The sequence below is a fragment of the Halichoerus grypus genome, chromosome 15 (assembly GCF_964656455.1).
Source record: "Halichoerus grypus chromosome 15, mHalGry1.hap1.1, whole genome shotgun sequence".
Taxonomy (NCBI): domain Eukaryota; kingdom Metazoa; phylum Chordata; class Mammalia; order Carnivora; family Phocidae; genus Halichoerus; species Halichoerus grypus.
Window position 1 is genome coordinate 27741415 of NC_135726.1, and position 26565 is coordinate 27767979.

The 26565-nt window shown below is 54.8% G+C and overlaps 1 protein-coding gene across 1 annotated transcript in view; it reads right to left on the bottom strand.

Moving 5' to 3' along the window:
- Positions 1 to 532: 532 nt before the first annotated feature.
- SLC6A2 (solute carrier family 6 member 2) overlaps positions 533 to 26565 on the bottom strand; it is a 44225-nt gene continuing 18192 nt past the window's right edge. The window contains exons 4-14 of the mRNA XM_036088792.2: positions 18718 to 18856; positions 11659 to 11793; positions 9859 to 9962; positions 8608 to 8732; positions 7702 to 7814; positions 6348 to 6476; positions 5737 to 5836; positions 4325 to 4425; positions 3719 to 3886; positions 2091 to 2162; positions 533 to 1526 (exon numbers count right to left, since the gene is read on the bottom strand). Of these exons, the coding sequence (XP_035944685.1) occupies positions 1503 to 1526; positions 2091 to 2162; positions 3719 to 3886; positions 4325 to 4425; positions 5737 to 5836; positions 6348 to 6476; positions 7702 to 7814; positions 8608 to 8732; positions 9859 to 9962; positions 11659 to 11793; positions 18718 to 18856 (1210 nt within the window). The 3' untranslated portion in view covers positions 533 to 1502. The remainder of the gene's footprint in view (positions 1527 to 2090; positions 2163 to 3718; positions 3887 to 4324; positions 4426 to 5736; positions 5837 to 6347; positions 6477 to 7701; positions 7815 to 8607; positions 8733 to 9858; positions 9963 to 11658; positions 11794 to 18717; positions 18857 to 26565) is intronic.

Here is a 26565-nt window from a genome sequence, read left to right on the forward strand (position 1 = left end):
GACCAGATCCCACCCAAGATGGGTCACCCTGCCCTCATCACCCAGACCCCCACCTTACTGTTCTACTCCGTTGGATGATCCACTCCCAGGCCCCACCTTCCACAGTGGTCTAAGAACCTGCCACCTGGGCTGTCGCAGACTTAGAGCTGGCCTTTTTACACGAAAAGATCAAAAGTCTTCTGATTTTCCCTCTTTTCTCCAAAAAATGACCCACGGACACTGACTTAGCAGGGAAATCTCAGGACCGTCAGAGAGAAAACCACCTCGCTGCCCCCAGCTGGCCCCGTTATAACTCTCTTCCACAAACCGCATGATCCATTGGTCAGGCTCAGGGACACCCCAGGTTTATGCAAAGCGCCTTCTGGATGTGTGTCTTCCTACACTCCCAGTATGAGTGAGCTCTTTATTTATTTACTTATGGCCCAAGATTCTTCAACAGGGGCTTCCACAGTCGCAACAAGAGCCTCTGAATCTCGATTTCCAGCAGGGACATAAGAAGAGACTCAAACCATAAACAGAAACCCCAAACAGATGCCACCACCTTAACCAAACTACAAATCCGTTCTCTGACGGAGCTGAAACTCACCACCACCACCAGAGGGCGCCACGCGTGAACGTGTAACAGAAGTCAAGCTGGAAATTCTCTAAAACCACCAACCCGGTTCCATCAACTCAGAATATTCTCCCCTCGACTTGAATGACCAGGTTGCTCTGTACTTGGTCCCACCCTGCCCTCAGGTGCTAAGTCCAGACCATGAAGAGAGACAAAGGGAGTTTTCGGGGCCACCCCCTATCACTTGAAGAGCCCGGGGACCGTGCTGGGTGGGAGACCTTGCTGGGTGGGATTCCCCAGGAAGAATGTTCCAGAACACACACACACATCAGACTCAGCTTAGCCAAAGTAAAAACTGACTGTGAAGGTTTCTGCTCACGATCCCCCAAAGCATCTATCCATAGACCCAAGACAGAGACAAACCAACCCCAGCTCCCTGACCAAGGTTCAGATACCGCAGCGCTGACCGGTGGCGAGAGAGAGGATCCCCTGCCCCAGACCCAGCCGGGCTTTTTGTGTGTGTTTGGTTTTATGGCGTCTGACCAAAAGGAACACCCCCTCTCTGATTTGGCCGACAGGATTTCTTCTGTGACCCAAACTACAAGCAACCATGGTGGGGAATTCCACCTGAGCCATGGAGCTCAGCTTGGGCCAGATCCCAAGCGGCGTGAGACCTTCCCCAAACAAAAGAGGTTCAACAGAAGCCATTCTTCCTGTTCCCTCCCCTCCTCTTCTCCCTTGAGGCTTTCCAAATCCAAACTCAAAGCCCCCGGGCCCGATGAACAGAAGGTGAATAAAAACCAGGTCACTAAACCATTTGTAACTGGGGAAAGAGGAAGAGGGATGGAAAGACACATCTTTCAGGAGAGGATTTTCAAGACTGTGTCCGGGTGGTAGCGAAGCCTTGGACCTGGATGCGGGCGCGGCAGGGCTCCTCCCTGGGGCCGGGTCAGATAGCCAACCAGTGCTGTAGCTGCGGGGGAAGAGAACAGGTGTCTACGCCGCGGCCGGGGACAGGCGGGGACCCCAGCCGACAAGGGCAGCAAGAGCACTGGGCGGGCAGAGGACACAAGCCCTCACTCCAAAGACCCTGGAGAACATGCAGGCTGATTACCTGCTTGTCACTTAGCCCCCGAAAGGGCCAAGAAGCCTCCCAAAGCCACACAGCAAGTCTGAAAACAAACCCCAACCCCAAGGATTTTAAGGGAAAAGGACTTAGGTCAACGTGTTACTGATGCACCTGCAGCTCTTCCTCCAAGATAAGAGATCCCCAGCCTAGCGTGGCGACCACTCAGAGAGAGAGAGAATAAAGCTTTAGGAAAGACTGGACATTGGCTTCCCAGGACCAAGGAGCTGAGGGCCAGGCAGAAGCTGTGGACGCAGAGGACAGGCCCCTCTCCTCCCCTCCTGACACCATAGCCCTGGGACTATACAACCCCCAGCCGCTTGGGGTTTTGTGGCATGTGGGCGTGTAGAGCACGCGGCGGGGAGCAGCTGGGGCCTGGGCCCCGCCCGGAACGTTCCAGCCTGCACCTACTTGGAACTGCCTGACGTCCCTCTGGGCCACCAGGTGATGCTCGTTCTCCGGGGTGATGCCGTAGGCCAGTCTCTGTGACAAGATGAAGACGGGGAGGAGGCCTCAGCCAGGCCCGGGGATACCGTCCCAGCAGCCGGCGGCCACCCCCAGCTACAGGCCACCTGCTAGTTGGCCCTAAAGTCCCACATGAACGGCGTGTGAGGTCCATACAAGACACCCCCCATCCTTGCTTGTGGAGCGGGTCTGTTCACCTTGATTCATCTGGCCAGTGGCTGTGGCCTGGGCCAACTACTGCGGTCCGACACTCGGGGAGGCCCCGGGGCTCCAGGGCCGAAGGAGACGCACCCCGACTCTGCTCTGGGGGACCTCGCAAGTGTGGCACCGAACACATACACACATGGGCCACTGTGAAACCGCAGCTGAGTGAGGGCCACAGAGGACAAGCCCGGAGCACAGTGAGGGCCTGGGGTGGGGGGTGCGGTGTCAGGGCCGGGGGGGGGGCGCGGTGTCAGGGCCGGGGGTGGGGGCGCGGTGTCAGGGCCGGGGGTGGGGGCGCGGTGTCAGGGCCGGGGGTGGGGGGCGTGGTGTCAGGGCAGGCCTCCCTGCAGTGCAGACACAGGCCGGGGACTCGGGGGATGCACTGGGGCCAATGAGGGATCACTACACAGTGGGGAGCCCTCCCGGCTCTCAAAGTGTGAAAAATAAAAAGCTCCCAGCAGATCCAGGATGAGCGCACGGAACACAGGTCCTCTCAGTGACCCGGAGGCTCCGGGATGTGGGATTTCAAGGACAGGAAACGTGTCACAAGGACCTGGGGGAGGGGGCAGACACAACCCTGCCTGGGACCCTCTTCCCTAAGTCCCTGTATGGCTCACTTCCCGCCGTCCTCCTTTGTCTGTCTGTCCCCGGGTTAGAATGTGAGCCCTGGGGAGCTCTGTCTAGGGCCCAGGGGCCAGGCACGCTCCCAGCCAGCAGCTGGGGAGCGAGGGCGCCACAGGGCGAAGGAATGGAAGCTGCATCTTGCAAAGTAAGGACACGAGGCAAAGACTGTCGCCATGATTTATAAAGGAAAGGGCCTTTGAATAACCAAACAGGACAGACATCATTTCAGAGGAAACGCGCCATTTCCTAAGCCCTTCTCCATGTATCTGCACACACAATGCACACGAGTAAAAGAAGAGGATGAATTCTGGAAATCTCTGGTTTAGGCTGCTAGGCGTAGGGTTTCGGGAAAGAGGCGGGTAAGAGCTGAGGTGGCCAGGTCACTGGGAGCGCCGACTGGGAGATGGGGACATCCGGGGCATGACAGACCTCAGAAGGGGACGCAGGGCTGAGGGTCCCCTCCCCACACAGTAACAGCAGGGACGGACGCGTGCGACGCGGACCTGACAGCAGGAGGCGTGCGCTGACCGCCTCCTTTGTACCAGGCATCATGCTAAGCGCGTCCTTGACCTTGCCAAGGTCCATGTGGTTAAATGTGAACACGCGGGCTGGGGCGTGGTGATGACTTGCCCATTGCGGTGGCTCTGGGGTCCAGCCCTCGTGTCTGCCCTCTCCGGGCTCATCAGGGACGCCCGGAGACGCCCCGCCATCCCACACCCCCAACCCGGCCCGCACCCCGAACTCACCTCCCAGAGGGAGCCCCGTATGCTGAAGAACTTGTAGATGCTGTAGGCCGGCACGAGCACCATGGAGGAGAGCGCGATGCCCCACCCGACCCAGTTGGCCCAGAGCGGGAAGACATAGTCGTCATAGTTGAGCGGCTTGAAGTTGACGACACTCACCACCACCACAAACTGCGGGGACACCACGGGGGACCGAAGGAAGAGAGAGACGGGGAGGCGCCGGAGGGGAGCAGGTGGGAGGGAGGCAGCGGCAGACCCGCGGGAAGCGAGGGGTCACAGGGAACGCAGGAAAGGAGGAAGGAGAGAAGAAAGAAGAGAGGAGGGAGAGAAGGAAGAAGCATTCAAGAAGCGAACGATGGCCAAAAGGAGACAGAAGGAGCAAGAGACAGAGAAGAGGCACGGGAAGGTGACACACAGCCCCCTGGAGACCCGGTCCCAGCTGAAGACCCGCCACGGTGGAAACCTCCCGTGCTATGAACAATGCTGGGCATCCCAGCACCCCGTCTGCATGTCTGCATGAGCCCATGCACCCCCCCCCCCCCCCGCCGCCTGCACCCCGCCTGGACCCAGCCCCCTTGCCCCAGGAAGCCCCGGCCAGGCCTTACACACCAGGAGGAAGGCGGGGCTGACAAACTTCCAGCACAGTCTCCAGTAGAGGCCCGGCTTGAACCCCATCATCTGTTGGATGTCGTTGCTGAACCTGTCCACACCTGGGCACACACAGGGCAGGCCGGTCACACGGGCCCCCGAAGAGCCCCCGGCCACCCCCCTGTGGCCCTCCCCTGAGGGTCAGGCCCCGGGACGGGGGGCGGCACAGTGAGGCTAGCCATGGGCACCGTGGCACTCGGGAGACTCGGGCGCGGCCACTTGGCTGGTGCAGAAGACACGCCCAGCAGGTGCTGTGAGTGACACACAGAGGGACCTAGAGGGCACCGTGCTAAGTGAAGTCAGGCAGTCTCAGAGAGACAAATACCACTTCTCTTACCTGCCGGATCTCAAAAAACAAACCAAAGGAACAAAGCAAAAAAGAGAGAAACGAAAAACCAGACTCTTTAATACACAGAACACACGGGCGGTGGCCAGAGGGGAGCCGGGCAGGGGGATGCGAGAGACCGAGCAAGGAGGGTAAGAGGGACACACTTCCAGCTTTTAAATAAAAAAGTCATGGAGCACGGGGAGGATAAGGGACATTATAGTAGGGACACTGTTCAGTGACCGGCGGTGACAACACCGTGGTGGCGAGCCCCGAGGAAGGTACAGAGCGTCCGATCGCTATGATGGACACCTGAGGCTAATACAATGCTGCATGTTGGCTATGCTTCAGTGAAAACTTTTAAAAAATATATAGTACCACCTTTTATGTGCCACTCCGCTTTATTTTTGCAGAGGGAAAACAGTGCTCCAGGAGCAGAGGGGACCTGCCCCAGGTGACGTCACTGTGCAGGATCGTCCAGCCTCACACTGGTCAACTCTTTGATGTGACACGTGGGGAAAGAAAGGAACAGTCGGAACACAGGTGACAATCTGTGGCACCTTCTCCCCGTCCAGCTCCAGAATAAGGCTGCCAGAGAGAACGTGAGCTACCCGGTTCCATCTGAGTTTCAGATAGAGTTTCGGAGAGACAATGGAGACAGTTTTAGTTGAACTAAAACTGCATCCCGTATTTGGAACATACTTACACTAAAACAATTACTCATTGTTTATCTGAAGTTCAAGTGTAACTGGGTGTCTTGGATTCTATTTGCTACCTGTGGCCACCCTATTGTAGAAGGAATTTTATGGCTTGGGGGATCCGCAGCTTCCTCTGCGTTCCTTGCTAAAAGCTGGCCCTGGGCGGCCCTGGGGGGTCTTTGCAGCTTTCTGTTCAAAGGCAAAGATGAGCTGGCAGGTGGGGGGAGCTGTGCCCAAGAAGCCACCTGCTCCGCCCTGGGGTCAGCAGTGGCTGTCCTGCAAATGGAGAGCCCTTTGCATGTCCAGGCGGTGACCGAGGCTTTTCCACGCGCTCGGGGCCCCCCACGTACCGTAGAACCAGGAGACGCCGATGGCTTCCATGAGCACAGCAAACAGAATGGAAGTCCCCGCCGCGAAGGTGTCCAGCAGGGTCAGCACGTACATCCCACCCTGGGCGTGGAGAGAGAAAGCCTGAGGCCATCCTGCCCAGAGATGGCCACCGACTGTCACATCCGTCCCGGCGCCCCTGTCCCCTGTGCCCCTGGCTCAGAACCCTGCCTGAGAAGCCGGGTGTCGGGGTCCTGGTGCTATTGTCTGATGTCACCTATCTGCATTCTCCCGAAGGGCTGAGGGTGGGTCTTTCAGCCAGGAACAAGTGAGCTGGCTTTCAAAGGGACTTTGGCTGCCCCTCAAATAAATCAGCAGTTTCAAAGAGTTGCCTGGAATTCCTCAGGCTCAGAGGTGGGAGACTGGGGACACCGGGGGGTCGCCCTGGGGGGTGGATCAGGCCACAGGGCTGAGGATGCCGGTCCCCTTGTGGTTCGCCCTGAGCTTACCCTAGCCCCCCCAACCCCACCCCACCCCACCCCACCCCAGCTCCAAGGCTGGGAATTCCTGACCGGATTGGATTGAAATGCAGCCCCACGAGCTCCAGGTGACCCAGAGCCCAGCCCCTCCTCACCTTGGTTATGCAAAACAGGGCCAGAAGGAAGGTTCCAAAGGTGACACCAAATGTGAAGAGCTTCCGGTGTCTCTTCAGGACCTGGAAGTCGTCCGCCAGGCCCGTGATGACGGCCTCCATGCCTCCCATCTGGACAGAGCCAGGCAGAGTGAGGAGCAGGTAGGAGGGATGGCCCGCAGTGGAGTCTCAGGCCCCAGGCTCCCTTGGACCTCCCGGAGCCTGGGGGGCCGGGGGGGGGGGACTGGGGCACCCTGGTGTGGCGGCCTCGCCTTCCTCCTCATCTTCACCCCACTCTGCCCTGCTCTCAACCCCACTCAGAACTACGTGGGAGAGGCTGAAGAGGTAACTTCTGTCCCCCTCTGGTCAACAGGTCCTAGTCTACTGTCCCTGAGCAGGGGACCCATGAGCCCAGGAGGGTGCAGGGGCTAAAGCCAAACGCTCCGGGATGTCGTCTATTTGCATATAAATAAAAGGCTTTCTGGAAACCACTCCCAGAGGAGAGCTGCTAGCGGTTGGAACTTCAGGCAACAGTTTCTGACAAGGATTTCTGGCTGCCTTTCCAACTGTCAAGCAAGGGGTCACCGCCCACGCCAGCCTCTCAGAGTCTGAAACGGTCTCCCGTGAGTACTAATCATGTGCTTACTTAAGCAACACCCCAAGCCTGGGGTGGCAGGCAAGAAGCACGCACGCTCTCAGTCTCTCCCTATATCCCCGTACCCCCTGCAGATGGTGTTAACCGCGGATTGGGATTCCTTCCTATGAGCCTGGAAGCGGCCTCAGAATCCTTCTCAACACACTGCTCCTGGCAGATCTACCGACTGAAAGGAAGAGGCACCAAGAGGACCCTCATTCGCCAGCCCTAGCCCGAGACTTCTGGCAAACTTCCGGGCGTGACGTACCAAAGGTGGGCACAGACCTAAAGAGGTCGGTAAATCTAATCTTGCCTACGGGTAAAACAAAAGGTTCTAAGAAACCAATGGGACTCCGAGTGTTTTCGTTGGTTGTTGGTGACGAACTCCAATGGGAAGAGTGCTTGGTGAGAGAAGAAATGTTCTACCCACGTGCTCCTTGAGTTCCGTTTCCCTAGGTGCCAGAGGAGGGCCTGGGCCGGCTCATCTGATAGCAGCTTCTGGAATGAATTTCTGTGATGCCATTGTGGTTTCTACTGGTCCTTAGCCTAGGCCTAGAGGAACTCACTTCCTTGTCTGCCTTTAATTAGGGCTTCTTGGAAACGACTAGCAATCAGGTGGGTACTTCAGGTTGAGTCGTTGGGGGGTGGGGAGGGTCAGGCTCAGTGTCCCCCCCCCACTGCTCCCCAGCGTGTGTGGCGTGGTCTCCCCAGCAGGTCACTCACTGAGCTGTCAATTCCCAGAGCCAGGAGCATGATGAAGAATACGACGGCCCAGAATGTGGATCCCGACAGGGTGGAAATGGCTTCTGGGTACAAGATGAAAACCAGGCCAGCTCCTGTAAGAAACAGGGAGGACCTCATCAAGGGCTGGGCCTGCTGGTCTGAGATGCGGACGGCGGAAGAGTAGCCGAGGCCCCATCCGCCCGGCCAACCCCGCGATTTTTGGCCAGTCCCCTGGGGCTGAGCGATCCCAGGGTCTGCGGATGACCCGTGACTCCAGCTGCAGCTCGCAGTCTCTTATGCCCCAAGGAGGTGGACCTCCAGCAGCCAGGCCAGAGAGCCGAGCCGGGATAGCGGCAGGCCACGGGCTGCGGATCCCACCCCCGCACACCCTCGGGGAGCCTCTTACTCTCAAAAGTCTGTGGTCCTCCGAGCCCATTCGAGTTCCCTGCCAGGCCCCAGCTTCTTTGTGGCCATAAGAATAGGAGAAGCAGTAGGGGAGGGCAGGGTCCAAGGCCGGACTGCTCAGGCCTTGAATGCTGGTACGGTCGCTCACTAGCTGGGTGACCTTGGACCACTCCCGTGGCCTGAGTTTCTGCTTTCTCACCTTTAAAGTGGGCCGACTCACACTAGCCTCACAGCACCGTGAGAACTAATGAGGGTATGTCAAGTGCTCAGCCCAGGGCTCCGCAATCGGTCCCGCCTCGCCCGACTCACGGGAACGTTCCGCTGCACAGGCAGGAGCCAGGACGGCCAGGAACGCCCACCGACGGCCTCAGAGAAAGCCCGCGATACGGACGGTGTGGAAGGTTCCAGGTCCAGCCCTCTCATTCCCACAGCTACCCACAGGAAAGCCGCCGGCCAGGGGCGCGCTGGCTTTCTCAGCCCCTCCCGTGTCTGCCCACCCACCTTCAGTGGCCACGTCCTCAATGTTGACCTTGTGTTCGTGGGCCATGTAACCGAGGATGGAAAAGATGGCAAACCCAGAGATGAAGCTGGTGACACAGTTGATGGTGCTGGTGAGCAGGGCGTCCCTGGGGGCGAGGAGAACCATGGGGTCAAGTGGCCTGACGCCCCCACCCTGCTCCCCAAGCCCTGCACTGTCTAGGCAGTTGCTACTTCCAACACCCACCCCCTGCTGCCACGGGGACCCCAGTGCCCCACTGGGTCAGGACCACTTTGAGATCAGGAGCTGGTATCCAACTCTTGTTGGGGAATCACATGACCAGCCTCCCTCTTCAGCAAACTGCCCGTAGCTCCCTACTGCTTCTCAGCTTCTCACCCAGGCCTTCAAGAGCTTTGTTGAGATGACCCAACCTTCCTTCCTGGCTTCCTTTCCATGACTCCCCAACACGCAGTCTTGAAACAAACCAGACCAGTCAGCCCGCTGGCCCAGCGACGCACCACCTCCCCGGCTCCGCTCAGGCTTATCCCCACCACGCGTGCCTTCCGCTCTGTGTCCACCCGTCACAATCCCAACGATCCTCCAAGGCTCCCCTCAAACTCCCCTCCCTGCTCTTGCTGATCACCCCACTTCCCCGGCCTGCCGCCCTGGCACGTGTCCATCCCCGTCTGTCGCGTACTAGAGGGGGTGTGATTCTGTCTGACGGGAGCGGGCCCCAGGCGTGCCCCCGTCTGAAGGCCTCACAGCCTGGGCCCACGGGAGGAAGTGTCAGATGCTGAGCGAGACCCGAGCTACAACGTGGTCTTCTGACTGCTGCCCTGTGCAGACCCCTCAGTCCACCCTGCGGTCTCACCTCTGACTCTACCAGGCCCTCACCTCTCATGCGACCAGCCCTTGTCTGTCTGGGCATCAGATGGACAGAGAGACAATGCTGTCTGCTCTCGAAAGCCGCACAGCACTCCTCTGCACCAGCTACCTGTCCCCATGACCTCCCAGCGCTGCGGGCCTTGACCTTCCCAGGTGAGGACCTCACCTGTTTAAGAGGTGTCCTGCACTGAGATGCATTCATTAGGAGGCCCCCACGTTAGAGGTCATTGAACACCCCCTCTGGAGTTCACGGAGGGTCCACCCTGCCTCATTTCACAGAGGGAGAAACCCAAGAGTTGACTTGCCCCAGACCAGAACCCTCTCTCCCATCCCTGCAGGGGTCGGTCCCCAGGATCTAGAGCTTTCCAGAGCCCTGACAAGGATCTTACCTGTAGCAGTTGTTGTCAAATTTGTTGTAACTGGCAAACGCAATCAGGACTCCAAATCCAGCCCCCAAGGAAAAAAAGATCTGAGTTGCCGCATCGATCCATACCTGAAACGGGCAGACAAGAGCCATCACCCTCTGCGTCCTAGAGAACGGGAAGGCTGCTCTGGGAAGGCAGGGGAGCCCCAGGGATGTCTGAGACCCGAGGAAGTGAGGTCTGACCCGGCGATGGGCAGCCACGCAACTCCTCCCCACGGGCCTGAGCGAAGCTTTGGTGGAGAGAGACTGTGCCACTCTAGCAGCTCCTGGCTCTGGTGACCATGAACGAGCTCAGCCTGGACGAACTCACGGGCTCAGTCTGATGTCGAGATTTTCAAAGGAAGTTACTAAACTCATGGTGCTAGGCTCGAATGTGGATGGAGTGAGGGTAGAGGGTAGGACCATTTCAGGAGTTACACAGACAGCATCTTCAGAAAAGGGACAAGGATTCCTAGCAGCTTCCACCAGCCCACAGACAGTGCTGACTCCTGGGGGGGAGGGCACTGGGGTTACTTATTCCATCTTTTGGGTGATGAAAGCATGTGGTTGGAAGCCCAGAGATCTGAGCACCCACCCCCCCAAAACAATTTCTAGCCGTAGTCAATTTCACCTGTCTGCACATCTGCACGGGGCGGGGCGGGGGGAGACAGATACACCCAGCCCACTTGGACCGAAAGCCCCATGCCAGTGGGATTTTCGAGTTTTCCGGCACCTCGCTCATGTTATCCTAGGCTTCCCTTACTCTGTGAGCAGAGGTTGGAACAAGAGAAGCAATCCGATGGAGGAGGATAGGTCTGCTCCCTGAGACATCACGCGGGCTCAGTTTCTACTCGTTGGAAAGACAGGATATTTGAGCAGGTGGGGAACAAATAGAACTCTGATTTATTTCACAATTTATGAGACTGGTGCGAGTCCTAAGCTCTGTTAGCTTTCTGACAGTTACTAAGGAAACAGGTTTTCCCCTTGGTTATTGGGCTATAATACTGTGGTGTGTTGGGACATTGTAACTATAGGAGGTGTGTACTGGGACGCGTCCCTCCTAAGCCTATGTTGTTCCCACCTGTGGGGGTTACTGTGGGTTCAGAGAGTGTGAAGAAGCCTTTGGGAAGAGTGAGGGGAAATGCTGAGGTGTCGGCATGGACGCGGGCTTCAGGGAGGAGGCGGAAATGATCTCAGCCATGGTTGGAAGATGCTCAAGGCACTGGGTACCTCCAAGGCTGTCTCTGCTCCCAACCTCGTCCCATTACCTTGGGCTCCACTCCCCATTCACCCCACCTTCATTTAGTCTGTGCCTCTGGGCAGGACAGTGAGCTGGAAAAGGCGTGGCGAGCATGGGGCGGTCAGCAGGGTCCAGATCGCCCTGCGCCTCCCGCCGCTGCTTCTGCCCACATCAAGCGATGGCAGCCGAGGGTGAGGCTGGGGACCAGAGCGTGGAATTAGGGCTGGGGTGGCTGGGGTGGGGGGGAGCTAGGAGGCCATGGCCGGTAGCAGGACTCAGGACAGAGTACTGCTCCCCTCGGAAAGAGGGGTCTGCAGAGGACACCACGCGGAGCCACAGAATCCTGGGCCATCCGAGCTGGGGGACTGCCCGGTGCAAAGCAAATGGGCGTCAGTCAGACGGAGAAGCGGCAGCCTGGAGACGGATCTGTCCTCCGTCCTATGCTGCAGATTCGTGGCAGAGCTGGGACCAGATTTCCTACCACCGGGCGTCCCGAGAGCCCTCCCCAACCCTGGCGCGAGGGCGGGCGGTCCCCTGGGCACTGACCGTGGCCTCTTTCAGGCGGTAGAAGTCGATGTGCAGGTAGGCGTTGATACCATTGGAGGCGCCCGGCAGCGTGACGCCGTGGACCAGGAGCACGAAGAGCACGAGGTAGGGCAGCGTGGCCGTGATCCACACCACCTGGCAGTGCATGGGGGCGGGCCGGTGGGGTCAGGCCCTCGCCCAGGGACCCAGGCACGCCCTCCCCAAACTTTCCTGTACCCCGGGCGCGTGCCCCAAGCTCCATCTCTAGGCCAGGCCACTCCCCCGAGCAGCCCGGAACCAGGTGGGAGGGTCCGCACACGGAGGTGGCACAGCCCCGGGAGTGAAGGGCAGCCAGGGCAGACAGAGGTTCTCATGGCTCCCAACACCTCTTCTATGAGCCACCTCTACTGACCCCTTCAAGTTGCCCCGGGGAAGATCTAAGCACACCCACCTTCATGCTCTCCACCCTCATTCCCTCCCCTTCATGCTCTCCACCCCCTTCCTCCCCCCTTCCTCGTCTCTCCACCTCCTCTACCTTCCTTCAAACAGAGCCTCCCAACTCATTGCCCAAGAAGGAATTCATTTTCCAGGAAGGGACGTGGTGGGGCAGGAAGCAGAATCTCCTGCTGTTCTTTATCGCGGGTCGGATTTAGGACAAAGACGAACTGTCTCGTCCAGAAACCCAGACAGAAAGAGATTATCCCCAGACTAAAAAGCGACATTTCTCTCACCCCCTTGCCCAAGGTGGAAGAACAGAGACCAAAAGTAGGGAGAGAGGAAGGTTGTATGGGCTTCCTCCCTGTCCCTTCTTACGCCTGACACATTAGAGTACTCTGTGCAATGTTATAGTTTCCAATGTCGAAGTCCACATCCTATTCTTGGGGTTTCTAATTGAATCGGTCCATAGCGGGGCCTGCACTTCAGTATGTTTTGAAAGCTTCCCCCCTCCCTGGATGATGCAAATGTGCAGTCGAGGTTCAACATCACTTCTCTAGGCAGGTGTAGCCATGGAGAGCCTTGCAGAAAGAAGACTGTGCCTCCAGCAAAAAATCTGCTCAGCGCTGGGTTAGCCAGACCCAAGAAGACTCAGCTAAAACTTAAGGACCAGAGGGTCCCTCCTCCCAAAGCCCTGGCACTATGCAGCCTCTAGAATCTTCACACATCCCTGGGGAGAATTTGGAAGCCCTGAAACATGACTAAGGGTAAAGTTCTTTGCTGGCCTAGAAAGAGATGCACTCAACGCAAAAAATGAAATGTGAAAAACGAAGTTCTGTTTTCCATACCTACATGGAAGGACTGGGATTTATGCTTCTTGTCTGTCCTTCCCATTAAACCAGGGAGGGCTCCTTGGAAGCAAAACCCCTATATTTTTCAAACTTGTATCATGCACATGGCATACATAAGTGCTTAAAAACATTTGTTGGATAGAGGGATAGATGATTGGACAGCTGCATAGATGAATGATTGGATGGATGGACGGATGATTGGACAGTTGTATAGATGAATGATCAGGTGGATGGATGGATGGATGGATGGATGATTGGACAGTTACAAAGATGAATGATTGGGTAGATAGATGGATGGATGATTGGACAGTTGTATAGATAAATGATTGGATGGACGGATGACTGTATGGTTGGATATATAGTTGGGTAGATAGTTAAATGGTAGATGGGTGGATGGGTAAGTAAATTGCTGAGTATATGGTTGGGTAGACAGATGAGTGAGCCAGTGATAATGCTGAGGGTTAGTGAATGACCAAGTTCGTCCAAGAACAAATGAAAGAATGAGCAAGTGAATGAATGAGCAAATGAGTCAGGGAGTAATTCAATGCATCAATGGTTGGTCATGTCTTCTGAGGGAATCAGAAGAGGAATCAGGCTCCTCTGTTTCATGTTATCCAGTTGTTCCTCCATCATTCCCTTGTACTATGTGGGAGGGGGTGGAGTCTTTGTGGATCTGTTTTCTTTCAGAAGTGCAGGAAAAGGAGGACAAATTGGCAAAAACAAGGAGGAAAACAGGCCTTGGAAAGTGAAGCCATTGCATCTGGTTGGTTGGGCCCACATTAATCCTGGATTTATACTCCCAAACTGGGACAAACGGGTCTAACTCTTTGGTGACAGGCACGGGAGGAGCCCTCATATATCTTTGTATTGGGTCCAAACTGCTGTGTTCCCCTTACAACTCATGTCACCGGCTGCAGACCCAATGGCTAGTCTAGCAGGCCAGGTGAGACCATACTCCACCCATCAAAAAGCATCCTCAGGTTTGACTCCAAGGAATCTCCGTGGGGGTCTGCGGGCAGCACTCGTTAGTCATGTCTGAGGCTCCAAACTCAAACCAATGGCTGATAATTAGAACTTTCTAATGAATAGAGCTCTCTAAAGAGAGAATGAGTTTCCCAGGGAGATGGGGAGACAGTGAGGTCCCCGTCACTGAAGGTGTGCAGATCTAGCCAGAGATCCAGACATTAAGCAAAGGATTGCCTAGATCAAGGTGAGGCCCATGGCCCAGAGACATCAGCATCACCTAGGAGCTTGTCAGAAATGCAAATTCCTGCCCCACCCCCATGGAATCAGACTCTCAAGGAGAGACCCAACAATACTGAGTTTTGACAAGGCTTCCATGTGATTCTTATGTGCATTAAAGGTTGAGAAGCACTGCTCGGGGTCACCACTAAGGTCTACTCTGACACAGATATGACAAATGTCCGTGCTTTATCACTACAAAACTGCATTGATTTAACCTCTAATGATTCAGAATGTGTGATCCCCCAAACTGGGTTTTAGGGACATTTACACAAATAACGAAGACATACAAGATTTGTGGGGTGAGGGCTACGTACTGATGTTACATTAAAAAAGCCACCAAGCTGTAAATATTTTAGCATCTTCATTGCTCATATGCAGATGATATTCTTCACTATAACGGGGTCTGATTAAGTCACTAAACAAGGCAGACCAGCTTGTATTGAACCATTCGTGGGAAGACTTGGGTAGAATTAGGACTTGAAACTCACAAGGCACAAAATGACCTTTCAATTCAAAAATTCTAAAATTCGGGTGTTTTTTTTTTTAATTGGTCCAGGTTTCTCCCCAACCCCACCACTCTTTGCCAGAATCTGAGAGGTGGTCTGTCTTTTCCCATCCCCCAAGCAGCCCAGGGCCTGGCCGCGCCACTGGCAGACATGGTGGCCGCCCCCAGCCAGCTCTGTGGTCTTGATTTATCTTCAGGCAGAGGGGAGCCCAAGCCTTCTGAAGATTTAGTCCAATATGTAAACAGAGCGGGTAGGAGCTGGGCCCGCCCCTCCCCACAGCTGCACTGAGCGGCAGCAGAGTCTGCAAGCCTCTGAGGTGGGGACGGAGCACTGGAAGGGGTGCTGAGGAAGGAGTCAAAGGCAGGACGAGGATCATTTATTGAGCAATTTCCATCTGCCAGCCCTGCACCAAGGACCTCTCCTCCATCCTCCCAGTGGCCCTGGAGGTTGGCAAGATTATTAACTGCCCTCAGTAGGGAGCAGCCTTAATTCCAAGGTCACCCAGCAGGAAATAGTAGTGCCTGGACTCCAACCAGGTGCTCTGGCCACAAAGCCATGTTCTTAATCACTCACTCCACTGAGATCTGGGAGCCAAGGCCAAGTCCTAGTTGTGCTCGAGACTGTGGTGACACCCTGTCCCCCTCCAGGCCTTGGCCTCCCCGTGTGTACGAGCAGAGTGGAGTAGATGGCCTCTGTGTGCCTTCTGGTCTGACATTTAGGGGCTCGGTGACTGGGCTCATCCTCTAAGACCCAAGTTCAGCCAAGGACTCCAGAGATGGGGGAGGCAGGCAGGACTCCAGGACTGCAAGCCTCAGTGCACATGCTGCCCAACTGACTCCCCGGGGGCTAACTCCCCACTCAAACCTCTGCCCTCTGCCCTGAGGTGGTCAATGGGCCAAGGTCAGAGTGTGCAGTGTGGGGTCACCCCTTTCCCTGATTCAGACTCTGCCCCGCCATCTGCCCTCCCCCCCCCCCCCAGCTGCCACGGTGGAGTCACATCTCCTCCCAGGCACAGAGCCTTCACTTGCCAAGACGGGAAGTGTGAACATTTGCAATTCATTTCAGGCTGCTCTGTGGCTGCAGAAGCCTGCTAAGAAAAGCCCTGTCCTGTTCCAGATGCAGTCTGGGCAGAAAGAAGCTATGCTCTTGATTTTCTCATGAGCCACTTTATATAAACAATTAAAGACAGGGCATAGGAATGTCCTGAGTGAAGCTCCCCATTCTGGAAAGCTCCCTTCACAGGGACTGCCCTTCCCTGTTCAGCCGCCAGAAAGCTGGAAGATTTACGCAAAATGTGGACCGTGGCTTCCTTGGGGGGGATTTACGGAAAATGTGGGCTGTGGCTGCAGTATGACTCGTTTCCACCTGGTGGGGGGTTTCCCTAGGGCAACATTCCTGCCGCTGCCGCCGGCCCCTCCTCACACTCCAAAGGGGAGGGCATGACTCCTCGAAGGTGCCTTTGCACAGAGGAACTGAGCAAGCTCAGCTCTGCGCCTTCTTATCATCAGTCTCCCTGCAAACAACTCCTGCTCAGCTCCTGACAAAGGGCTACGCTAGGAAGGGCCGGCTGTTCCAACTCTGGCAATGGCTACAGGGCATTTCATCTTGGAATGTAATATCAGGAGCTGTGGGGGCCTCACGTCCAGGCCAGATGCGGTAGTAAAGCTCATACTCCTTCTGCAATTCTCCCACCGGCTCCTGATACCCGGGAAAGGCGCAGAGGGGCTGGACAAGGCTGGACTGGGGCTTCAGCACCTCTGTGGCTTTACTCAGGTGGTTCCTCCCGCTGAAAATCCCCTCCCTCTGCCCCGTCCCTATCTGCTCCTGTCCTTAGAGACCTGGGCCAAACGCCACCTTCTCCATGGTCTTTAGCTCAAAGACCAAATGCTGATGCAGGATCTCTCACTTTTTTCACCGTGACAACTCACGGTAATAAGCACCTTGTATACTGACACAAAACACACGCAAACACGCGGATTGCTATAGCTAAAATCCAAACCCCACAAGCCAGCTCCGACTTTACTGTGTGCAATGCGTTCCAGTTCGTTTCCTTGTCAAAAAATTGTGGCGATCCGCTAAACTGATTTAAGGACAGTTGAAACGTCCAGTTTGTACTTCAGTTAAAATGCAACCTGAGTACCTGATATGAAATGATCTCCAAAGTCAAGTCAAAAAATTAAAAAAAAAAAAAGGCAAAACATAGAATAGTGTGTGTACAGTTTGTGACCATTACTGTTTATTTCGAGGGGCACACACGTGTGTCTCTGGATGAAGACTCAAGAAACAGTCACACTGGGTGACCCATGCCTGTCTGTAATGCACATAAGATGATAAGCAATTGGAGAAGGGCCGTGCCTCGTTTATTCCTACATCACTAGCACTAGCTTCAAGCCTGGCACACAGTAGTGTCCATAAAGGCTTAATACGCTGTACTGAATTCAAAAGAACACTCAATGAGGCTCCCCAACGTATTTATCCACCCACCCTTTTTCCTTTCTTCCTACCTTCCTTCCTTTCCTCATGAATCCTTCACTAAATACTTACTGAAGACCTACTATGTGCCAGGTGCTGGGATGGTAGCGGTCCTCGCCTGGTTTTGCTCTATCTCAGAATTGCTTGCAGCCCTGGTCTGCACTTTATTTGGGTTCCTCCTTGGGGCAGACACTGTGTCTTCAACATGCAGACAGGAGGTTCCATGTCAAGCCTTTCTTGACAGATTTCAGCCCCACTGGCTGCCGGTCCCCTGCCACTACCTTTGCTCTCAATGGCATGACCAAGGACTCTAGGAATACCAGAGATCACCCTGATGCATGCCACTTGCCCAGTCACTTGTTTAATGAGGCTTCTCACAAAGTCCCACTTGCCTGATTACGGTAGACTGTTGCCTCGTGACCCCCAGTGAACTCGTCCCTGGGTTAGTCCCCTCCCACACTGACTCTGGGCTTTACCACAAGATTTGTCTTGGCCATTGGGCCAACAGCAAGCATGATGCAAGCAGAGATGGGAAGAGCTACTTGCCCACTGGGGCTTGTCTGCCTGGAACTTGCTCTTGGAACTCGGCCGCCATGCTGCGAGAAGCCCAAGCCACTTGGAGAGGTTTTGTGGAAACAACCCAAGATGCTCTGGTTGATGGCTCCAGCTGGGCTCCTAGCCAGGACCAACTACCATCCATGAGTGTGCACCATCTTGGACATTCTAGCTCAGCCAAGCCCCCAGATATGGAGCCAGGCAACATCACATGGAGCAGAAGACCCACCTATCAGATCTCAGTCAACCCACAGCATCATGAGAGGTACCAAATGGTTCTTTTACATCACTACATCTCAGGCTGTTTTGTTACATAGCAGTAGCTAATCACAACACTGGAAAGACCATTTCTCACCTATAGCCTCATTAAGACAGTGGAGCTCCACATGGATCCCACAGGGTCCAAATGGGGTTGTTCTGATGTTCCCTGGGCTCAGAATCAACATGGGCCATGAGATGTGTGTACTCCCCCCGACGGACTGAATCCAGGGGCGGGGGGGAGGTGTCACCCAGGTCAGAATGCCGACTCTGGAGGCCCTCCTCCCCCACCATGCCCCTCTTCCCAGGAAACCTAGACCCTTGCAGGCACTCAGTACTCTGCTGGACGAAGTGCATGGATTTGATAGTGAAGGAAATGGTTATATTCCCGAGAAGGGTGCAAATGTGCATCCGCTTTTAGGCCAGAATTTGTGATTTATCAAACACATGTCAATAGGTCACTTGAGGCTTTTCCCCAAGACCCTTGGGGTGTCCCAATCCCTGGGAGCTTTGGTGGAGAAGTGTGGAGCCCTGATGTACCCCCTCACCCCTGGATGAGGGAGTCCTGGGCTTCGGGAAGGGAAGGGACTTGTTGCGGGCCTCCCAGTCAGCCCGTGGCAGAGCCGGGATGGGGGCAAACCCAGGCTCCGGACCTCCACTCCTCCCACCCTTGCTTTTTGCTGACCATCTAGTGACAGCTAGAAAAAAAGATCTCTTTCGGGACAACGTCCCAACTTAAATAGAAACAAAGATATTACCTTTCCTGATGTCTTCACTCCTTTCCAGAGGCTAAAAAACAGGATGACCACGACGACCATCAGACAGAGTGAGAGTTGCCACTGGGGCAGGCCGATGTCATGGATCCCGCTGCTCTCGTGTAGGTGCAGGACGCCACGCCTGCCCAGAGGAGAGGGGAGGGGGCCGGGGGGGCGGGGACGGTGTCGTCAGACAGGATGACCGAGGCCATGGCCGCGGGCCAGTCCCCGAAAATGCCCACCGATGGAGACTGGCCTTGGGCTGCGTCAACCCCTGCCCCGCATTGCGTGGGCCTGCCCTGCTCAGTGGTGGCCAGTCCCGGGGACGGGCCCGCCCTGGGCCAGCAGAGCAAGTCTTCCCCTCACGTCTGTTTTTGAAACAATAGCACAAATCTCTTGAGTGCCACCAGCACGCCTGGTCCTAGGGAGATGGCAGGGAAATAACAGGAAAAGTCCCGGCCCTTCAAGTGCTCACAGCCTAGAGCAGCGGAGTGATGGGGTAATTCTGACCTCCCCCCTCAACCCTGGGGAGACAATGGGACATTCGGCAAGGTGTGGAGACCGCTTTGAAGGTCATGAATTAGGGAGGGAGGCTGTGCTCCTGACATCTGGAGGATCGTGACCTGGGACATCCTACAACGCACAGGACAGCCTCTAACAACAAAGAATTATATCCAGTCCCAAATGTTCATGTTGCTGAGTTTATACATGCCTGTCTAGGGACTAAGATGAGAATAAACGTTTCTTCTCTTTGGGAATAGGCACTAAGTTAAAGGTACGCATATCCCGTGCCTCAGCAATCCTATTCCTGGGTATGTACTCGACAGAAATGTGTATATATGTTCACCAAAACACGTGTTCTAGAATGTTCACAGCAGCATGAACCACCATCACCTCAAACTGAAAAAATACTCAAATACCCATCGACAGTAGAATGCATCAATTATGATACATTCATAAAATGGAATATCAGGAGGCAACTAGCTCTCTGTGGATGGACCTCTCATGAAAATCCTGTGAGAAAGAAGTCAAAACCAAGGGGCGCCTGGTGGCTCAGTCGGTTAAGCGTCTGCCTTCGGCTCAGGTCATGATCCCGGAGTGCCGGGATCGAGCCCCGCATCGGGCTCCGGGCTCAGCAGGGAGTCTGCTTCTCCCTCTCCCTCTGCCTCTCCCACTGCTCGTGCTCTCTCTCTCTATCTCTGTCTCAAATGAATAAATAAAATCTTAAAAAAAAAATGAAGTCAAAACCAAACCCAAAGAAGTCGGTACTTTCTGATTCCACTCATATAAACCACAACAGGCAAAACTAACCTGAGGAGTTAGAAGTCAGGAAGGGCATGTGCTCCCGGGGTGGGGACGACGGGTGTACAGAATGGGAAGGGACACTGTAGGAATTTCTGGGACACTTGCCAGTTATGTCTCTTGATCTGGGTGCTGGTCATATGGTTGTGCTCAGGCTGTGACATTCCTGAACCATCCCTCAGTGACATGCACTTCTTGACAATACTTATAATATGACGTGTCCTTCGATAAAAAGTGGGGTATTTGAAAGTAAGGAAAACAAACAAATAGAAGAAAAATGAGGCTTGAGACTACTGGGGTTCCTCATACAATCTTCAGTGAAGAAACAGTAGAATTGCACAGAAAATGACCAGCTGCTAGTTAGAATCTAATCCAAGTCATTAGGATCAAACCGAAGGTCAAGTGAGGCCAACTGATATAATAATAGACCAGGTCCCAGGGGAGGGAGGAAACCCCTCCCCCCCACACACACAATTCCGTATCCCTGCAAGACAAAGAAAGCAGAACTGTTGCCCTAGAAGGGGGACAGCCTGGGAAGGTGTCCCCCTGCACCCAGATCATTCGTCCCTCAGTGTATCTTGGGCCTCAGCTGCACACGATGCCTTGTGTGGGGGGCTTACATTCTAGCACCAGAGGCAGCATTATGAGCACAATCACAATAAAGTGTGACAAGGGTTGGGAGCTGAGAGCTTCAAGGGCACCCAGAACGGTCTCTGCACCTCCACTGCACCCTACACTCAGAGGCTACAAACTACCAATACCCTTCAAGGCCCCCGCTCCAATGTCATCTCCTCTGGGAGGCCTCCATGATCACCCCTGGCAGGGATCTTTCAACCCTTCCCATTCTTGTGGCTCTTGGCTCATTTCCCAAGCCACGCCTGCTCCTGCCACATGAGGGCCGGCTGCATGCAGAGCTCTCCCTAGGGTAAGGAGGTGGATGAGCCATCTCTGGGTCCCCAATGCTAAGCCCGGGCCGGATGGTTCGGCTTGTTAGCTCAGAGCAGATTGTTGGATCAGGAACACCTGCTCACAACCTTTCTTGCTGAATCCAATAATCCATCTTCTAAAAAATGAGACCCAGGACCCACCCAAGAGGAACCAGGGAGCACAGAGGGTCAGCCTCCCACAGGCCCTCACTTCTCTCAGCAGCTCCTCCCCCAACCTGGAGGGGTCCTCACCCTTCTGTCCAGGTCCCTCACACTGTCCAGGGTGACTAGTGTTAAAGGCTAAAAGTAGCATGATATATTGTCCTTCCCTAGAGGAGTGCTTTAACTCAAAAGAACAACACACTAATGGCAAAACTTTGCACGCCCACAGTGGATAAACTGGGGGGGTGGGGGGTAGTCAATTGTCTCTCTGCCTGTCTGTATCTCTGTCTCTCTACCCCCCAACCACCCCTCCTCCCTTCCCTCCTCTTCCTCCTCACCCACTCCCCCCAAAAGAGAAATTCAAGGTACGGAGAATGTCACTTGGAGGCCTATCAACTTCTCACCCTGCACATTTGAATCACGCAGAGATCTTTTTAACAATTCCTGATGTCTGGGCCCCACTCTCAACCAGTTAACTTAGATCCCGTGGGGGAATGGGCCTGGACACCAGGATCTTTTAAATTCCCCAGGAGATCCTCCTGGGCAGCCAAAGCTGAGAACCTCCCCCCCACCCCCCGAACAATAGGTCTGCCCAAATTACAGGTTTTCTTTAGAGCAAGAGTCTTCCAGAAACTGTCTTTACTTTCCTGGCAAAATAAAATTGGCTTTCTGTGCCTAAGGGGAAAAAAAAGGCTCAGAGAGACTCATAAAATGTGGGCTTGGACTATTTTGTATGCCTGGGGATCAGAGGAGCCCACAGAATCACAGGCAGAGGGCTGTGCTCGCTGGGAGCAGTGCATTAGACCCTGGAAGATGCTGGGCTTGTGAGGAAAGTGCACCCCGAGTCTGGAAACTTGGTTAGCTTGTCCTTGGGCAGGTGACTGCATTTGAGGAGGCCACCACTGCCCTTGTGCGTGAACTCATGCGTTCATTTATTCATCCATTCCAAATTGAGGTCTATTTGCAAGAACGTGAAGGCAATTAGAAGAACATGGCCCAAAACAGGGGTCAGACAGACCTGGGCTCCCACCCGGGCCCTGCCACCGGCGACCGGCGGCCCGAATCCTTCCTCTGATTGCGCAAACTCATTCTGCACGTCTGCAGTGAGGCACGCAGTGCTGGGGGCCGGGGAAGGGCTGTGGACAAGCAGGTGTGGGCTCCAGCCACATGGAGCTCCCGTGGGGTTGGGGGGTGGGCACAGAAGCTGGTGCAAACATTCCCCATCTTGAGCCCTTTCCTTTCTCAGGAAAATGCTTCTCATGAGGATGAAATCACAGAACCCGAAGACAGGACCTCGAACTCAGGATATGCTTCACAATTACTATATGGTAATAGTAACTATCACGAGCCGGTCCCAGCCTTCAAGGAGCAGCAAAGGAGCTAAGGAGTGCCCCCCAAATGACCGAGGGAGTTAGCCCCAGGAAGTCAGCCGGCAGGTTCCCGGGGAGGGGGGTGGCTGGTACCTTCTCTGCCGGGTGTGGGGGAGCAGGTGAGCTGAGAGGAGGTGCAGAGGTGCGGCAGAGGGAGAGAGGGACAGAGGGGGATGTGGATGGGCGTATGTGTCTGCAGGTGAGCAAGTATGAGTGAATGGGCAACGCTGTGTGGCCCACAAAGGCCCACATACCCCTTTCCCGGACGGCCCCCATCCCTGAGGCCCCCCACCAGATGTTGTAGCTTTAAACCACCCACCTGCATCTGCCCCATGCAATCAACTTCGGTGTCTGGCCCTCCTAACCCTGCCTCCTGGTCTGCTACCAACGTCCCCACCCTTTCAGCCGTGTCCCAGGCCAGACCCACATTCCCTTCCCCCTGGACTGTTACAGAAATCTCCCTGCATCCCCACTATCCAAGTCTCTCCATGGCCCCTTAACTCCAGTCTGGGCTGCTGTAGAACCGTCCGTCTGACTGTCCTAATCGGTCCCTCTCCCACCCGAGTCCTCAAAGGCTCTTTATCACCTCCATCAGTGCTTCTCCCTGGGGCAGTTTTGGCCCCAGCTCCCCAGGGATGTTCGGCAATTTCTGGGTTGTCATATCTGGAGTGGAGGGAGATGCTGCTCCTCTCTCGTGGGCAGAGGCCAGAGATGTTACTAAACATCCCAAGTGCACAGGACAACCCTGCCCCAACAGAGAATTTCCTAGCCTGTAATGCTAAAAATGTGGAGGTTATGAAATCCTGGTCCAAAAGATAAAAACATAAGCCTTCCAGAACCTGAGGCCTTTCCTAACTGTCCCCTGCCCAGGGCATCCCCTGTCCTAGCTCACCATTCCTTGGACTCCTGGCCATGGCCGGCCACTCTCATTTCTCCATCATCTGAGGTTCATGTTGCTCTGGGCCTTGGAACTTTCTGTTCCTTTCCATCTAGAACACACTTCCTGGCCCGATTTATCTGCCTGGCTAGTGTCAACTCAAAATGATGCCCTGACTTAGGCTCCTCTCCTATGCCCTAGAGAAAGACAGAGGGGGCTGGGGGGAGAAGGATGGGGAGGAGGAAGGTAGGAGGAGAGGGAGGGGGAGGAAGGGAAAGAAGAGAAGGAGAGAGAAGAAGGAGAAGAAGAAGAAGAAGAAGAAGAAGAAGAGAGGGTGGGCCTATCCAAAAAGATAGAGAACCAGAATCAGGTGCTGAAGCCATCTGACTCTTCATTCTGCTTCTTCATTGTTTTCAATGGGCTGAGGGTTGAATGGTGTCACTAAACATCTGGCCCATTTGACTATTAAAATGATGATAAAAGGCACTGGACCCACTGTACTTGGCCTGAAACTTGCTAAAATGACGCCAGTGTCCAGCCAGAGGGTCGAAAGGTCCCCACGTGCATGTGAAGACCAGGTTCAGGTTTTTGGGGCTTGCCTAGGTATTTCGCCAGTGAAAAGGCAGGACTCCTGAGTGGATTCCCAGGAAAAGAAATGTGAACCCAGCCTCTCTCCCCAGCAGGCTCAAGCCTCAGGGGTTAGCACAACTAACTGGGGTTTGTTGTACTTTTCCAGCAGTTTAATGAAAATGAATCATTGTAAAGTATATGGTCCAGGTTTTCCGAAGTCTGCGAGCCAAACGGGCTCAGTTTCTTCCTTGACATTTGAGCCCAGAGGATTAGCGCTGGGGTGGAGGGAGACTTCTCTGCCCCACCAGGGACAGGCAGGGGGTAGACGTTTTCTGCGTCCCGAGCATGTTCACCAAGGGTGCCCTTTTACAGATAAAGTTACAGAGCATCAGGCTTTCTTTTTAGCCGCTGGCTGCTTGGCTTCAGGCCTGGGGCCTGGGGAGAATAGCGGTTTTGTTCCCTTGGATGATGTTTTCAATCCATCATCAGCCTAAATGAGTACAAGATGGCAACAAAATTGGCCAGCAGGCTCTGGGGAAAGAGAAAAAAAGGACCTGGCCTCCTCAGGGTTGGCACTGGGAGTCCTACTTGCTGCCTCCCCGGATTGAGATGGGGCGACTCTTTTAAAGCAGAAACACTGAAATAAAAGGGCCATGTGCCCTTAAAAAAATCCAGTAGCGGCTCCTGACTTAGTGACTTCGAAGAAAAGGCAGCTCAAGGTGAGAAAGAGGTGCATAGAAGGGCTTCTGCCCACCCACAGAGACTCCAGTATGCAGGTCCCAAATGGATGGAGGAGGAAGACAGGAGAGCCTGGGGTGCAGGGTGGGAGACTTGGCCCAGACCACCTGGGCTGGGATCCCAGCTCTGCCCCTTCCTTAAAAACCTGACTGACCCACCACCTTCTTATTTGTGAGATAGGTGTATTTCGACCTCCGCCATCTCTGCAAACTAGGTGGGGCTGGGTGTGAAGAGATGCGTGGTGCCTGGCTCGTGTGCTGGGAAGCTTGCAGGGACTGGGGCCGGGGGTGAGACCTGCGGAGCGCAGAGCTGCTGAAAGAAGCCCCGGATGCTGCTCCCCACCCCAGGCCCCCAGTCCCCAGGCCCCGCTCACGGAAGAATGTCATCTTCCTCCACCACATTCTGCTCACAGCTGAGCCAAGCCTGGAAGAAGTTTAGGGCCGTAGCTGAAGTAATCTGGGTCTCAAAACCCAACTGGCCTCTCTCTCCTGCTGGGTGGGGGTCTCCGCTGGGGCAGGCCTGCTGGCCATTTAGACGCCAGCAGAGGAACCAAATAATGACTAGACTAGAGACGACCGACACTATCGTTTTCCATTTTAATTTACAAGGACAAGGGTTGCCAAGAGCAAAAAGAAAAATCATGCCTTTTCCTTTAGCGTGAGATGATGAAGGGGAGAATGAGGAGCCAATCAATGGCCTCTATCAGCAGCACCATCCTCCTCTGCTGCCTTCTGGTCCAAACCACACTCAAACTACGGAGGCCTAAAACCTCCACCTGTAAGTTCCCCAAAGGTTTTGGAATTTTCTGAGGCCCCACTCCTCGATTTCCCACGACAGGACCCTGTTGGGATGTCAGCCTGAACCAGGAAGAATCTTGCTCTGAGACAGGAAAGCAGAGTAGCTATGATATCAGAGTCTCCGAGGAGCTGTTCATAAGAGTCCCCATGCCCTGGCTGCACCCAGACCCACGAAATCAGGGTCTCTGGATATAAGGTCCAGGCATCTGTGTGTTTTAAAGCTCTCCACGTGGTTCAGAATCGCTCCACTGGGCTGGGAGCTTGGCCTTTCCTCCCAGACTGCCTGGGTTCAAACCCACTTCAGATGCCACCTCTAAACTGCATGATCCTGGACAAGTCATTTCCTGCATGGGCCTGTTTGTTCCCTCAGGCATAGAACAAGAATAATTCTAGACCACAGTGGTCAGGATGAAAAGCCACGGCGCGCAACGACAGGGACATATCCTAAGCCAGACAAATGGGAGTTGTGACTATGACAATGTTTCTGAGTAATAATGACCATTGATAATGGCGAGAATGCAATACGCCAGGGGTTAGGACGACGGCAGGCTCTGGATTTCACTGCCTAGCAAGGCAGGGGCTGGGGTGAGGAGAGGGGTGCTCGTAGGGGCAAAGTGGAAGCAGGTGCTCACTCACGGAGGTCTGGGCCCGAATCTGGGCTCAACACAGCATGGGCCGTGGGGGCCGTGGGCCAGTGCTTCACGGTCTCATCTGCAAATGAAGCTAATGTTCACAGCCCCTTCATGTGTGCACTGAGGGAAAGAGTCACAGAAACCTCATGGGGTGGGTGTGAGCTTCCACTGAAGTCATGCATCCAAGAAAGTCAGCAGAAAGCTGGATGCACATCGTGAGCGATGAGCTGTTCACGGGACAGCAAGGGAGACAGGAAGGACACTGCTGTGAGAACAGATGTTCACTGTAAGTAACAGCAGTGCTTTGGTCCTTGGGGGCCTGCAGATGTGCTTCGAATCTGATGACAACGATGGACCCTCTCCCCGCCAAATTCCGAAACCTACGTAGTTCTGCAGGTGCCTGCTGGAAATCCACAGGATACACAGAGGGAGGGAGGGGCATGCCGGGTTGGGGAGCCTTAGCAAATTTGCTGCAAG